This window comes from Heloderma suspectum, chromosome 4 (genome assembly GCF_057233095.1).
Source record: "Heloderma suspectum isolate Gila_16-S chromosome 4, 16-S_ref, whole genome shotgun sequence".
Taxonomy (NCBI): domain Eukaryota; kingdom Metazoa; phylum Chordata; class Lepidosauria; order Squamata; family Helodermatidae; genus Heloderma; species Heloderma suspectum.
This window is the reverse complement of record NC_139461.1, coordinates 294,653,717-294,669,516: the sequence shown is the minus strand read 5'-3', so window position 1 is coordinate 294,669,516 and position 15,800 is coordinate 294,653,717. Positions and strand designations below refer to the sequence as shown.

General features: G+C 44.6%; 1 protein-coding gene across 7 annotated transcripts in view; it reads left to right on the top strand.

Annotated features, from left to right (window-relative positions):
* The window catches only part of CTCFL (CCCTC-binding factor like), a 41,503-nt gene extending 28,457 nt beyond the window's left edge, over positions 1 to 13,046 (top strand). For all 7 annotated transcript variants that reach the window (XM_084854227.1, XM_084854231.1, XM_084854233.1 and 4 more), the window contains 4 exons: positions 1,668 to 1,828; positions 4,399 to 4,581; positions 9,896 to 10,013; positions 10,431 to 13,046. In XM_084854227.1, the coding sequence (XP_084710353.1) occupies positions 1,668 to 1,828; positions 4,399 to 4,581; positions 9,896 to 10,013; positions 10,431 to 10,570 (602 nt within the window). In that variant the 3' untranslated portion in view covers positions 10,571 to 13,046. The remainder of the gene's footprint in view (positions 1 to 1,667; positions 1,829 to 4,398; positions 4,582 to 9,895; positions 10,014 to 10,430) is intronic.
* Positions 13,047 to 15,800: the final 2,754 nt, after the last annotated feature.

Genomic DNA, 15,800 nt, shown 5'->3' with positions numbered 1-15,800 from the left:
CCCTAGACTGATGTAATACATCTGCTCATGACTCTACGGTATGGATAAATCCATTGTTGTTGTTTATTCAGTCAGTCGCTTCCGACTCTTTGTGACTTCATGGACCAGCCCACCCCAGAGCTTCCTGTCGGCTGTCACCAGCCCTAGCTCCCCCAAGGTCGAGTCCATCACCTCCAGAATATCATCCATCCATCTTGCCCTTGGTCGGCCCCTCTTCCTTTTGCCTTCCACTTTCCCGAGCATCAGCATCTTCTCCAGGGTATCCTGTCTTCTCATTATGTGGCCAAACTACTTCAGTTTTGCCTTTAATATCATTCTCTCAAGTGAGCAGTCTGGCTTGATTTCCTGGAGTATGGACTGGTTTGATCTTCTTGCAGTCCAAGGCACTCTCAGAATTTTCCTCCAGCACCACAGTTCAAAAGCATCTATCTTCCTTCGCTCAGCCTTCCATATGGTCCAGCTCTTGCAGCCATAGGTTACTACGGGGAATACCATTGCTTTAACTATGTGGACCTTTGTTGTCAGTGTGATGTCTCTGCTCTTCACTATTTTATCAAGATTTGTCATTGCTGTCCTCCCAAGAAGTAAACGTCTTCTGATTTCCTGGCTGCAGTCAGCGTCTGCAGTAATCTTTGCACCTAGAAAGACAAAGTCTCTCACTGCCTCCACGTTTTCTCCCTCTATTTGCCAGTTATCACTCAAGCTGGTTGCCATAATCTTGGGTTTTTTGAGGTTTAACTGCAACCCAGCTTTTGCACTTTCTTCTTTCACGTTCGTCATGAGGTTCCTCACCTCCTCCTCACTTTCAGCCATCAAAGTGGTATCATCTGCATATCTGAGATTGTTAATGTTTCTTCCAGCAATTTTAACTCCAGCCTTGGCTTCATCAAGCTCAGCACGCCATTGTTGTTGTTCAGTCGTTCAGTCGTGTCCGACTCTTCGTGACCCCATGGACCATAGCACGCCAGGCCTTCCTGTCCTGCGCTCTCTCCCGGAGCGTGCTCAAGTCCATATTCATTGCATCAGTGATGCTATCTAGCCATCTCATCCTCTGCCGTCCCCTTCTCCCTTTGCCTTCAGTCTTTCCCAGCATCAGGGTCTTTTCCAGAGAGTTTTTTCTTCACATTAGGTGGCCAAAATATTTGAGCTTCAGCTTCAGTATCTGTCCTTCCAATGAGCACTCAGGGTTGATTTCCTTTAGGAAGGACTGATTTGACCTCCTTGCAGTCCAGGGAACTCGTAAGAGTCTTCTGCAGCACCACAGTTCGAAAGCATCGATTCTTCGGCGCTCAGCCTTCCTTATAGTCCACAGCACACCATAGAAAGGCTAAAAAAGTATTTTGCTCAGAGCCATCTTTGAAAAGAAAAAATAACATTATGCCAAAGCTCATTTATTTTCAAATTATGTGTTTGTTTATGCTACTGTTACACTGCTTAATATTCTAAAAATTTCTAAGCAGTTCATAACACAATACATATATAATACAGTATAAAAATCAATGTAAAAAACGTGTATGAACAATATAATATAATTAATTCATAACATCGCAACAAAGACAATCATAGAACAGAGCAGAGTCATGGTCCATTACAAGGCAGGGAAAGCTTGTGTAAACAAATACACCTTCAAGCATCATTTAAAGTTCACCACAGTTTCTGCCTTTTAGGTATCCACTTGCGAAACCTCCATTCTTACATTGAAGTGCCACTGAAGTGCAACTACTGTGAAGACGCCTTCCACGAGCGCTATGCTTTCAGACAGCACAAGAAGACACACAGAAACGAGAAGAGGTTCAAATGTGATCAGTGCAATTACGCGTGCAAGCAGGTATTTAAGATAGTCGGGTTCCAATTGCTGGTTTGATGGGATTCGTTTGTTGGATGCGTATATTTGCTTTGATCACCCTGCAAATCTTTACTGCTAAACTTCTGTAGAACTTCAAGGTTTGCTGGTGAAAATGGCAGAAGAGAAATACATATCTATAGTCTTGAAATGTGTGATTTGCTTGCTAGAGCAAAGGAGCTCACCGTCATTATGATTGACGAAAAAATGCTTTATTTGAAGCCGCTTCCCTCTATGATATGCCAGAAATGATATTTTGAACTGTGGGAATGAAAATGGACAAATTATTTCAGCATGTGATCAAATCATGATTAATTAATTCCTGCCATTAAAGTAGCCAGAAAAAAAAGTATTCTCTGGGTTTACTTAAGAAGGAGCTTCAGCTTGGTGGTAGGGCACAATCAATATGAATTAAGGCTGCAGCCTTTTTAATCAATGAATCACAAGTGTTTTACTTGATTCGTTTGCATACATTTACATATGAGTAAAAACAGTATTGCTGAAACAGGAAGCACATTTTCTTTGTTTTTAGAATCTAAAAAGCCTAAATGCAGTGTTTTGAGGTGGCAGGGGGGACTGGGGAAAGTCTCCTATCTCCAGGGATAAGAGATTTTCCCTGCCTGGGATGGGGAGGAAAGGACTGGAGAAAGGGGTGGGGCCTAGAGATAGGAGGTGTAGCCTAAGGAGAAGTTGGCAGGCTGGATGGACACACACATACATCCTGTGGACTGGGGGTTCCCATCCCTGTTTTAGATGATTCACACGTGTGCTGCATCATCTTAGAAAAGTTTTCCTCTTGGGTGAAAGAGAAGAGAAAATGCCTCTTGTGCTTAACATCTCTAGTTTTTAGAAGCAGACAAGGTCTGTTATTTTAAATATCTGCTGCCTGATTGAGTCAGCTTTTAATCAGTTAAACATTTTAATTGATGAATCTAACCAGTTAATTTACTGCACGTTGCATTGCATATTCTAATTACAAACGCAGCATCCACACACGAGAGGAAGGTATCAGCAGGCAAGAACAGAGGTACAAAAGGTTTGCAGAAATACAAAAAATATCTAGGGAAAAAACACTCCACGGGTGTAGGAAGAGGACTCAGAAACAGCCCAGTGGAGACTGAGTGTTCTCAGTGGTCATGAAATGCTGACTGTCAAGGAGTGTGGGGACAGAACCCTACAAAACCTCCTCACAAGGCATATTTTTATTTTATTTTTATTTTATTACATTTATGTCCTGCCTTTTTTCCTCTTTAAGGAACCCAGGGCGGCATACGTAACCCCCCCCCCTCCATTTTATCCTCACAACAACAACCCTGTGAGGTGGGTTGGACTGAGAGTCTGTGACTGGCCCAAAGTCAGCCAGTGAGCTTCCATGGCTGAGTGGGGACTAGAACCCTGATCTCCCGACTCCCAGTCCAACACTCTAGCCACTACACCACACTGGCTCTCATATAGTTAAGCTATAGAATTTGCTACCACAAGATGTAGAGACTAGGATACCTGAGAGAGTGCCTTCTCCTTTATGAACCTGTCTGGACGCTGCGGTCATCAGAGGGCATGTCCCTCGTGGTTCCACATGGACCCATGGCCCGGCTGGAGTCCACCAGGAAAAGATCCTTCAGCGTGGTGGCCCCTTTCCTGTGGAACTCTCTGTCTTTGGAGGTCAGGCAGGCGCCAACGTTGCATTGTTTTCTGCGCCTCCTGAAGACATTTATTTCGAGAGGCCTTTCTTGAGTGACCAGCCACGGTTTATGAAGTTCAGAATCTGTTTCTTTTAAAATGTTTAAATTGTTTTAATATGGTGTTTTATTCTTTTATCTTGTTGTTCACCACTCTGAAATCTTTGCTGTGTAAATAAATAAATAAATGAATAAATAGTGATGGCCACCGACTTGGATGGCTTTAAAAGAGGGTTAATTCCTGGAGAAGAAAGCTACCAATGGCTACTAGCCTTGACGGCCGTCTATGGCTGCTCCCTCCCCTTGCTGTGGGGAAGCCCTCCCTCTAGTGAATGGAGTAGACAAACCCCTCCCTCGGGGTGATAAGGATGCACCATGGCAGGGGCCATGCCTAGGAGTGCCATGGGGCGTGGTTTCAGTCAGATGTGCCGGGCACAATGTGTCCAACTCTGGCCACTGTATAGGTTTGCTTGAAGGCTTTGTTGTATCAGACTTAGAGCTATTCCAGACCACGTGAAGGCGGGTCCACTCACTAGTAAGTAAATAAATGTGGGGTTCCCGATTGTGTGAAGAGCCTACCCACATAGTTAACATAGTTAAATGTTTGCCAGTTCCCCCATTTAGACGTTCTGCCAAATGCATGATGGTCAGGGGCAGGGCTGGCCAGCCCGCAAGTTGACACTGGGGGCAAGGCTAGCGGTATTTAGGGAATGGGTGGAGGGCCCTTGTGGAAAGCCCTAAGGGGTATGAACATTCTGCTCAGCTCTGTAACACAAGGGATATTTAACCCCAAGGGATGGTTCTGCACATTTCCAGGTCATTATGGTAATGCTTGGCTTTATTTTGGTCAACACTTTTTTTCTCTCCCTCCCCCAGGAACGCCATATGATTATGCACAAGCGGACACATACTGGCGAGAAACCCTTCGTTTGCATCTCGTGCAGCAAACGCTTTCGTCAGAAACAGCTTCTGACAGTTCACTTCAAGAAACACCACGACTCCAGTTTCCAGCCACGAGTCTACGAATGCCCTGAATGCGGCAAGGGCTACTCACGCTGGGTAAGCCAACATGCTTCTTAAATGGCCTTCTAAGAGATGTCTGTAGTCAGATATAAGCAGAACTAGGGATCTTCTGTGGGTTCTGTGCAAGGGCAATTTTTAAAAATCTGGTATTGTTTGCAAAATTCAGCATTGTGATAACCAGAGCTGTTGGGTGTTTTTTTCTGTTTGGCATCAAGACAGAGCGGAAAAGCTCTCTACTTGAGAACTTGGAAAGGGGCTGTCAGTCAAAGCAGACCAGGGGTGGGTAGAAAATAGATCGGGATCCACTGGGTAGATCTCTGGGTGATTTGCAGTACATCAGCAAGGCTCTCCGACTCCCAGTAGTTTAATAATAGCTTTATGTAGGTCTAACTTTGTTAAATACTCTGATCTATAGTAACTCATATGTAGGTTTGTATTTGTGTATGTAGGCCTTGCCACTGTATTGATCATGGGCTAGAAGAGGGGAGACAGCTGAACACAGGTGAAGGAAAACTTGTGCTGAGTCTGACCGAACTCAGGTTAGAGCTGATTATCGAGCCTACTCTGTGGCAATGAGGGTGGCAAAGAGACGGTTCTTTTCCACCAGCATTGCATCTTCTCAGTGTTGTCCAGCGGAGCTTTTCTGAGTGGTTTGCGGCCTGTTACATTCTGGGCCAGGGAGAGAGATGGTGAAACCCTCAGTTGCACTCTGTGACGAGTTTGCATGGCACTTTGAAGATAAAGTCGCTCAGGTTCGTCATGAATTGGACACCACGATTAATGCAGTTCCATTGGTAGAGGCATTCAGAGCACCGTCTGGTCCAGTTCAATTGGATGAGTTTCAGTTATTGAGGCCTGAGGATGCGGACAAGGTGCTTGGCCAAGTCCAGTCAACCACTTGTGTGCTTGACCCTTGCCCTTCATGGCTTATTACATCAAACAAGGAGGGGATGTCCGGCTGGGTCCAGGAGGTTGCAGATTCCTCCTTGAGAGAGGGAGGGTGCTGGCCTCTTTAAAAGATGTGGTAATCAAGCCACTCCAAAAAAAGCCTGACCTGGACCCAGAGGATGTTAACAATTACAGGCTGGTGGCCAACATCCCCTTCCTGGGCAAGGTACTTGAGCGGGTAGTTGCAGGACAACTCCGGGCACTCTTGAATGAAACGGGTTATCTAAATCAATTTCAATCAGTCTTCAGGCCTGTTTTTGGAACGGAAACTGCCTTAGTCGCCCTGTAGAATGACCTCTGCCGGGAGAGGGACAGCAGGAGTGCGGACCTGTTGATTCTCCTGGACCTCTCAGCGGCTTTCGATACCATCAGCCATGGTATCCTTCTGCATAGGTTGTCTGGGTTGAGAGCTGGAGGCGCTGCACTTGGATGGCTGACTCCAGAAGGTGGTCCTGGGGGATTATTGCTCTGTGCCATGGCAATTGTGCCATGGGGTTCCACAGGGCTCTGTTTTATCCCCCATGCTGTTCAGCATCTACATGAAACTGCTGGGGGAGGTTATCCGGAGGTGTGGGCTGAGGTGCCATCAGTATGCAGATGGCACCCAGCTCTACCTCTCTTTCTCATCAAAACCAGGTGAGGCAGTGGCTGTTCTGAATCAGGGCCTGGGCACAGTAATGGACTGGATGAGGGCCAATAAACTGAAACTCAATCCAGACAAGATGGAGGTACTGCTAGTGGGTGGTTCGTCTGCCTGGCTAGGTGATATTCAACCTGTTCTGGAGGGGGTTGCACTCCCCCTAAAGGATCAGGTTTGTAGTTTGGGGGTGCTCTTGGACCCAGAACTATCTCTTGAACTCAGTGGCATGGAGCACTTTTTATCAGCTTAGTATGATAAAACTGTGCCCTTACCTGGACAGAGATAGCCTAGCTACAGTTATCTGTGCTCTGATAACTTCTTGTGTGGATTACTGCAATGCGTTATACGTGGGGCTGCCTTTGAAAATGGTCTGGAAACTTCAGCTGGTCCAAAATAGGGCAGCAAGATTGTTAACAAGGATTGGCCAGCAAGCTCATATTACGCCAGTACTTTTCCAGCTGCACTGGCTGCCAGTCCATTTCTGGGCCTAATTCAAAGTGCTGGTATTAACATTCAGAGCCCTTAACAGCTTGGGGCCAGGTTACCTGAAGGATCGCCTCCTCCCATATGTGCCTGCCGAGACCCTACGATCGTCCTCAGCGGTCCTTCTCTGTGAGCCCCTGCCAAAGGAAATGAGGCGGGTGGCTACTAGAAGGAGGTCCTTTTCTGCTGTGGCACCCCGGCTGGGGAATGAGCTCCCTAGAGAGGTTCACCTGGCACCTACGTTGTATTCCTTCCAGTACCAGTTGAAGACCTTTTTATTCTCCCAGCATTTTAGCACTCTAGTCTTTTAGATTTGGTGTTTTAAATCTGTATTTTAAATCTCTGCATTGCTGCTAGGTTTATTGTGGTTGTATTGTTATATTGTGGTTTTAATGCTTTTATATTTTAAATTGTTTTATTGTGTGCTGTTTGGTTTTAATTTTTGTGAGCCGCCCAGAGAGCTTCGGCTATTGGGTGGTATAGAAATGAAATAAATACAATAAATAAAAAATAATGAGCTGCAATAGATTAGCCTTCCCCAACCTGGTGCCTTCCAGATGTGTTGGAATACACATGACCTGGCTGGGGGATTCTGGGAGCTGTAGTCTAACACACCTGGAGGGTGCCAGGTTGAGGGAGGCTGCTCTAGTCTGCTCTACGCCATGGTTTCTCTCAAGAATGTTCTTGAGAAATCCTGGAATACAACCTGTTCTGGAGGGGGTCACACTCTCCCTAAAGGATCACGTTCGCAGTTTGGGGGATGCTCCTGGATCCAGAACTGTCACTTGAGGCACAGGTGAACTCAGTGGCATGGAGCACTTTTTATCAGCTTAGGCTGGTATACCAACTACGCCCTTATCTGGACAGAGATACCCTAGCTACAGTTATCCATGCTCTGATAATTTCTCGTCCCGATTACGGCAATGTGTTATACGTGGGGCTGCCTTTGAAAATGGTCTGGAAACTTCAGCTGGTCCAAAATAGGGCAGCAAGATTGTTAACAAGGACTGGCCAGCAAACTCATATTACACCAGTACTTTTCCAGCTGCACTGGCTGCCAGTCCATTTCTGGGCCCGATTCAAAGTGCTGGTATTAACATTTAAAGCCCTTAACAGCTTGGGGCCAGGTTATCTGAAGGATCGCCTCCTCCCATATGTGCCTGCCCGGACCTTAAGATCATCGTCAGCGGCCCTTCTCCGTGAGCCCCTGCCAAAGGAAGTGAGGCGGGTGGCTACTAGGAGGAGGGCTTTCTCTGCTGTGGCACCCCGGCTGTGGAACAAGCTTCTAGTGAGGTTCACCTGGCACCTACGTTGTATTCCTTTCGGCGCCAGGTGAAGACCTTTTTATTTTCCCAGGCATTTTAGCATTTTAGCTTTCTAGACTTTTAGCTTTGCTGTTTTAAATCTGTATTTTAAATTCCTGCACTGCTGCTAGGTTTTATTGTGGTTGTATTGTTATATTGTGGTTTTAATGTTCTATATATTTTAAATTGTTTTATTGTGTGCCGTTTGGTTTTAATTTTTGTGAACCGCCCAGAGAGCTTCAGCTATTGGGTGGTATAGAAATGAAATAAATAAATAAAATACAATGGCCTAGAGCAGCAAAAGATGCTCTAGCCCTCCATACTCTGTGGTTTCCCTCTCAGTAATCCTATTTTGGAGAGTGAAACCACAGAGTTCATTGGGCTAGAGCAGCCACCTCTTCTAGTGGGGAGAGGAAAACTTTCCCTGTCCAAGGAGGGGAGGTTTACGATCCTGAGGAAGATGCAGTCTTCCCTAACCTAGTGCCCTCCAGACGTTTTGGACTTCCAACTCCCGGCATTACTGATTGTTGGCCATGCTAAGTGGGGCTGATGGGAGCTGAAGCCCAAACAGCTGGAGGGCACCAAGTTGGGGGAGGCTCCAGTAACTCTGCCCCTTGAGCCCTCATTTTGCATTTGGCTCCAGTTGGTTGACTTCAAGGTTCTAGTAAAAAACTAAGTAGATCCCACAAGCCTGAAGTCTGCCTTCCTCGGAGTAGACAATACTGTGCTAAAGTAACGGTCCTGGTATAAGGCAGCTTCCTATGTTCCTGTGCATGTCATCCATAGTTCCAGTGATGTGTCATTCAAAAGCCCATTTCTCAGCTACCTTGGAATTAAAATTCTAAACTTTCCTTCCATCACCCCTGAAGATGCCGTGGTCTTTCTCTGGGATGTCCAGTTCATCTGTCCAGTCCACAGAGCAGCAAAAAGAGGGGCAGGTAGAGGAGCTGTGAGAACTGTTTGTGCAAATGCCCCACTGTGACTCAGAACAGATCAACCAATAGCATCAAAGGAGGTGGGGCAAGCAAAGAGGTCAGAGGTTAGGAGGAGATTCCAAAGGTGAGATTGTCAGAGTAGGGATGGGGGACGCTATCAAGCTCGCTTTTGTTAAGGTTCTCATTTCATCAATGTTAAGTTCATTCTGTCCCATTTCTGTGGGAGATTGCAATGTATATTTTTAGTCCATACAAAGATTTGTACAAACATATGGATTCTGAGAGTATTTATAGTTGAGAAGAGATTTAGGGCACAATCCTATGCATGTTTAGACAGAAAAAAGTCCTACAGCTCCCAGCATTCCCCAGCCCAGAAGGAGTTCTCTTCTGTCTAAACTTGCATAGGATTGTGCTCTTATACTCCAAGCTTGGAAGGATAAGCACCTGTCATAAGCATCTGTCATTCAGCGGTCTGAGGATTTTACTGCTCTCTCTGAATATGAACATACATTCTTTAGTCGTCAGTTTTGTTTAGATACCTATTCAGATATAGGGACTGCTTATATTAATGCATATATTTACGATATGAGCGCTGAAGTTTTGCAAATGTCATTGTGAACTGACTGTTTTGTGTTTTCTTTTTGTTTTGTTATATTTTCAAATGTAATGAATTTACGCATTTTTGTAGGAATTTTTAACGTACCAATTTCTGTGCGTACTTTTGGGAATGTACGCATCCCCCCCCCCAGTGCTTTTGTGCACATTTTAATAAATATACACATTTGTGTGCACATTTTTTGAAATATGGACGTTTTTGTATACTTGGGGGTGGTGAACCTCCTCACAAAGTTTTGAATTGTATGAATTTCCACAGCAAACTGGACTGCAGTTTGTGTTTAGGTATGGGAAGTGTGAATTTGTATTTTCTTTTGCTTGCTAAGAATATCTGGAAGCTTTACATTTTACATCCCTTTTTCAACACAGTAATGCATAAACGTTATTGAGCAGATTAGCAGAATCTTGTTTTTGATATTGGACAGAATAATATGCGTAAGCATGCTGAAAACTGTGGAAAGGAAAGACCTGTTCAACTGAGCAAAGGAAGCAAGAACAAAAAGCAAGAAAACAAGGGATCAGGCCACAACACTAAACAAGAAGGTAATGAAGTGATCTCAGGTAAAATTGCAGAGCAAAAGGTTCTTTTTGTCATGTTAAGGCAGTCTTCCCCAACCTGGAGCCTTCCAGACATTTTGGGCTACAACTCCCATCAGCCCCAGCCAGCCAGGGATTATGGCAGTTGTAGTCCAAAACTTCTGGAGGGCACCAGGTTGGGAAGGCTGCTTTAGAATATGGGAAGGATGTTTTGCTACCAGGTTGGGGCAGGCTGGTGCTCATCCAGGTTGGAATTTACACACTTAGGGTGCAATCCTATGCATGTTTACACAGAAAAAAGTCCTACAACTCTACCATTGAGTCTACCATTGAGCCAGGGCAATTCCCAACAATTGAATCAGGGCCAACGTATTTATGCCCCATAAACTGAACTTCTCTCTCTCTCTCTCTCTCCTTCTCAAGTGGTTGCTTGTGTCAACTCTCAATTCTACACCACCTACAGCGTCCCTGTTGGAACATGGGAAAAAGAAGAAGCTATTTTGGATGACGAGAAAGCTGGGATTACTTGTGAGATGATCTTCAACTTGATGGACGAACAGTGAGGGTGATACTCCTTCTTTCTGCTTGCAAAGCGGAGGCCTCAGCCATATAGAAACATTGAACCCAGTTGGTGTTTATGACATGTTCCTGCATAAGGTTATTCATGGATCAAAGGGTGCCATACTACATATATCTTGGCAATGTTGTGTTAGTGCCATGCAAGATACTCAGACTGTATTTTGCAAGTAGGTTCCTGGAATTTAAATGGTTGGAATCATTTCAAATAACTTCTGTTTTCTTGCCAAGGATGAGTCAGTGCTGAATAAACTGTTGAATTCCAGATCACTTCCATTGTCTTTAGCGTCACAACTTTAGTTTAACAGAGTTGGAGTTAGAACGCAGTTTGAATGTATTCCTCGGTGGCATTGATCCAGATCTCTTTGCTGAGTGTGACTGGAGACAGCAAGAGTTTTTTTAAAGAGCTGAAAGCATTATGAGAGATATATTGTTCCCCGTGAGGTGTATACTCATCCCGCAGCTGATTCTAAATCAAATAGGTTTTGCGGGTTTTGAGATCCAAACTACATATGAGCTTAACTGTAGGTCTGCCCTTGAGTGCAGTTGTTTTTCTTTTTTCACAAATTGCCAGGGTGCCTTCCTGCCGTCACCCCCCCCCCCCCAGTCTGGATGTGGACTTTAGCATGGGAGCTAGGGGGGCTTTAACCCCTTTTGTGGTCCCAAACTGGATTGGGGACACAGCACCTGCAATTTGCATTGCAAAAAAACGTCCCATTGAAACCTACGACCGGGAGACTCTTCTCTTTTTTTGCGATGAAAGTTGTGAGTGGGGAGACCTGATCCGGATTGAAACAGCATCGGGGGGCAACAGGGGCCCTGTAGTGGCACTTCATATAAAAAAAAAAAGATCTGCACTCATGGTCAGATTTATACAGGTATGTTCACGTATACTTTGGCCGTTAGTGCTTCCAAGACTTCTCCAACCTGTTTGACCAGAGGCAATAGTGGGACCAGATAAAACATGGTTTGCACACCATGGGAAGCAATATCTCTATCATACCACCCCCAGTTCTCTTTAAAAAAGCAAAACTATTGTCTTCAGGCTGTGCAACCTAACTAGACAGTCTATAAAGAGCCGAAAAGGAGGCAGTATATTTATGCAAGATTGTAATGAAAACTGGTCCACTAATCTCCAGCTGTTTTTAGATTAACCATCTGCAATCTGCTGTCTTACTGTATCAGAGTACATGGTTGTTGTTGTTGTTTTAAAAGTACTACAGAACTATAGTACTGTGTATTTCCATTTAACTTGCTAGCACAAACAACTGGAAGAGCAGATTTTCTTCTGTTATGGAAATCTGGACACAGCCGTATTGGCTGGCTTGTACTTTGAGATGATCACAGGAACCCTCTTCTCATATAGTTAGGACTTACTAAGCTGTAGTGAGATCTTTATGAGGCTTGCTGTACATGTTTGTATGGTTTTTAAACACAGGAATCTTTCCGCAAGTGATTTTGGTTTCTAAAATAAATGGGGAAAGCTAGTACTGTTCATGATCGTTGAGAAAGTTGTGAGTATTGCCCAAGAGCTGAGAAATGGTTTGACAGGACTATTGGTTTTTCTTGGAGGAAATGGCATGGCTGGTATCAAAGATTAACAGTGCTGTGTGGCTGTCAGAACATAGAGTTGTTCAAGGGTTTACCTGCCAAGAGCCAGTGTTGCCATCTTGGTTTTCATGAGATGCAAGACTTGGCCAAGTCAGAGATAAGGTGCAGTGCCTCCAACCTTACAGAATCCTGTGTTATAAGTGCATTGTAGAATCTCTCATGATGCTGCAAAAACCAAACTCCATAGAGCAACCTTCAGCAACCCGGGGCCCTCCAGATGTTTTGGGCCACAAAGTCCTAGAATTCCTGATCATTAGTTATAATGTCTGGGGAAGGTTGCCTTGGAGTATTCTTAGTTCATAGGCATGAGCTGTCTCTTCCCTACTCACAGAGAACTGTAGGGCTTTCTTAGACAAAATTGTCTGAAGGGCCACCATCCATATAAGAGGTCTGATTGTAGGCACACCTTTGCCCCCCAGCAACCAGTGCTCAAGTCTGGCAACCTCAACTATTAGTTAAGCAGCCAAAATTATTTTGTCCATCTGCTGCATAAATGAAACTCTAGATTGGGGCCATAATGTGTGTGTGTTTTTTCCTTTAAAACATTGCTAATTATCTCAACGTTACTGAGATGTCACCAGAATGAATAGTTTCTAGTACTGGCATAATTTATTTTGTTGTAATAAGGTGCGGTATGGTATATTTTGTGGTGGCATTCTCTCCTTTTAACGTTTACTTGTTCTTGAAGACAAGGAAGGCACTTATGTCATTCATGCTTATGGCGTGATCAGCCTACATTTTATAAGAAAGTTATAATGGGAAGGGATACTGGAATGTTAATGCTTGTTTATGAGTGGTAATGGGAAGAATCATTGCTTTTTGTTTAATAAAGGTTTTTTTTCTGAACAACATCATTTTTCAGCTGGTCTCTTTAAGCAGTTGTATGTCTGGCTTTTAGAAACCAGATTATTAGAAGAATAAAAATATCCTACCATGTGGACATCCCCAAGTTTGTAGGCATTTGGGAGCCTATGAATAAAATCTGTATGGGGGGAACTGGGCATTCTGAGAGAGAGAGCGCTGTCAGAGCGATGGCAGTTCCATGTCTCTTGGGACATCTAGTTCTACCCTACGCCTAGGGAGAAAAATAGTTCTTGGATACTTGGCAATGGCCTTAGTTCATTCCAGAAAAATCAGAAATAAGGACGTTACACAAGCTAGGGCATCATTTGCAACTGGCACGGAACAAAACCATTGTTTTGAATATGGCTAGGACAGCTTCCTTCAAGGGTAACCTATTCAATAACATTATATCTTGTCAAGGATACCATTTATTAATAAGCAAAAGGCAAAAAAGAAAAACCAAGCTGTAAAGCCTGGGTAGGCAACTTGTGGCTGTCCCGATGTTTCGGCTTTCAAGTCCCATCAGCCCTTGCCATTGGCTATGCTGGCTAGGGCTGATGGGAATTGTAGGCGAAAACATCTGCAGGGCCACAGGTTGCCCACCTCTGCTGTAAAAGAAGCCAGAAGCATGTCTTTAAAAGTCTCTGCTGTTGTGCTTTGATGTTACCATGGGTGTCATGGCAAAAGCTGGCCTCAAGATGGTGATATAATTTCACTTGTGTGTTATACACACACAACAAGAGTTGTAAGAGACTGATCTGGAAAAAGTCTGTGGCGTTTTCAGAGGGGAAGCCAGCCATCATTGCCTGCCGCAGCAGAAACAACAGAGGATCTTGTGGCAACTTAAATATTAACAAATTTATTATGGTATGCGCTTTTGTGGGCTAGAGCCCACTTTATCAGATGCATGAAGTGTTAATCCTGAGCGACAGGTACATATACACATGATTAAAGGGTGTGGTTGAAAGCAGAGAGGTTAGAGGGAGGTGAAATGTAGAAAATAGAGACAGTGGGGCTGTTCACATGTAATACTAAGCTACTGTGAGTTAACTTCCCATCGGGGCTTATCAGAGCACACCGGCTGCCATTTCGAATATGCTCGTAGCTTGCCGTGTCATGCTAGCCCAGTGTTGTGGGTTGAGGGGGTAGACAACCCTCAAATACCCCATGGCTTGTTTGAGGGTTGTTTGGGGGTTGTCTATCCCCTCAAACAACCCACGATGCCAGGTTTGCATGACACAGCAAACAGGGGCGCCTGCAGGCATCATGCTAAAAGAGCACCCATGGGCGCCCGGCATGACACGACAGCCCCAGTGGCGACATTAAGCCACAGTGTGCTGCTTTGTCTTGTGAACCAGGTCAGTGATAATGGCCTTATTCACACTGGCCATGCACCAGGTTTTGGGGTGATAATACAGACATCCTTACATTGGTGAGGTGATTAACCACACAGAGGGCTTGATAACAAAAAAAAACAGAATATTCTTTCAAGATAGTGTTGAACCTCTTGATGAACCTCTTCAGCTGTTTCACATTACAATCTGCTTTGAAAGTTTCTTTGCTCCAGAATGACCTCTTTAAGGTCTGTGACAGAGTGTCCTGGGAGGCTGAAATGTTCCGCCACTGGTTTGTGAATATTGACCTTCCTGGTGTCCAATTTGTGTCCATTTATTCTTTTGCGTAGAGGCTGGTGAATGCTGAAGGTGTCACAAGACTCCTTGTTGTCCATTGCCTTGTTGATCCCAGGGAAGTGGAGACATACAGAATTGGTGAGGCGGGACTATCTAGCAGACCTCTGAAATAGACAGCTGTGGAAGAGTGTTGGGTGTGTTCTAGGTTACCCTCTCAATTTCCGTAGGGCAACAACGAGGCCCAATAGGCTTCCCTGGCTGCTGCCCCACAAGAGAAGAGCCTTCACTGTGATGGCCCCCTTCCTATGAAATTCCCTGCCTTTGGAGGTCAAGCAGGCACCAACGTTGTGTTGCTTCTGGTGCCCCCTGAAAACACTGCTGTTTCAGGAAGGCTTCCTTGAGTGATCAGCCACGGTTTTATCAGAACTCGGTTTCTTTTTTAAAATAGTAACTATTTTAACACGTTTTTAATTCTTTTATCCTATCTGCTGTTCACCATCCCGAAATCTTTGGATGTGGAGCAGTATACAAATGTTGTAAGTAAGTAAGTAAGTAGAAAGACAGACAGACACAGACAGTTGAGTGTGCGTCCCAGGAAGTGCCTTAGGGCTGAAACAGACATTACTTTAAATCTGTATCTAGCAACTACATCTTTTTTTCGTTTTTACTCTAGAGTGAGCACAGTCTTTGCCCTTTTCTGTGTGACACCCCTTCACTTATTTGAAAAGTGCTATCATATTCCTTCTCGGTCTTCTCTTCTCCAGGTTAAACAGACCCAGTTCCTTCGACTTTTCCTCATAAGACCTGTTTTCCATACCGCTGTTCATAGTTCCCCATCTCTGAAGCTGTTCCAGTTTGCCCACATGCGTCTTCAACTGTAGCACCCCAAACTGGACACAGTTACTCCTCAGGAGGTCTGATGAGTGCCAAATAAAGTGGAACCGTTATTTCTTGTGGCTTGGAAACTGCTTCTATTCATACATCCTAAAATCACATTCACCCTTCTTGGCACCATGATTTTGAACGTTACATTCTTTCAGAAGTTGATACCCACCTTAAATTCCATACTTGCAGAGCTATTCACAGGGATTTTGGCACTGGACATGAGCTCCATTTGGTTTGTGACAAGTTC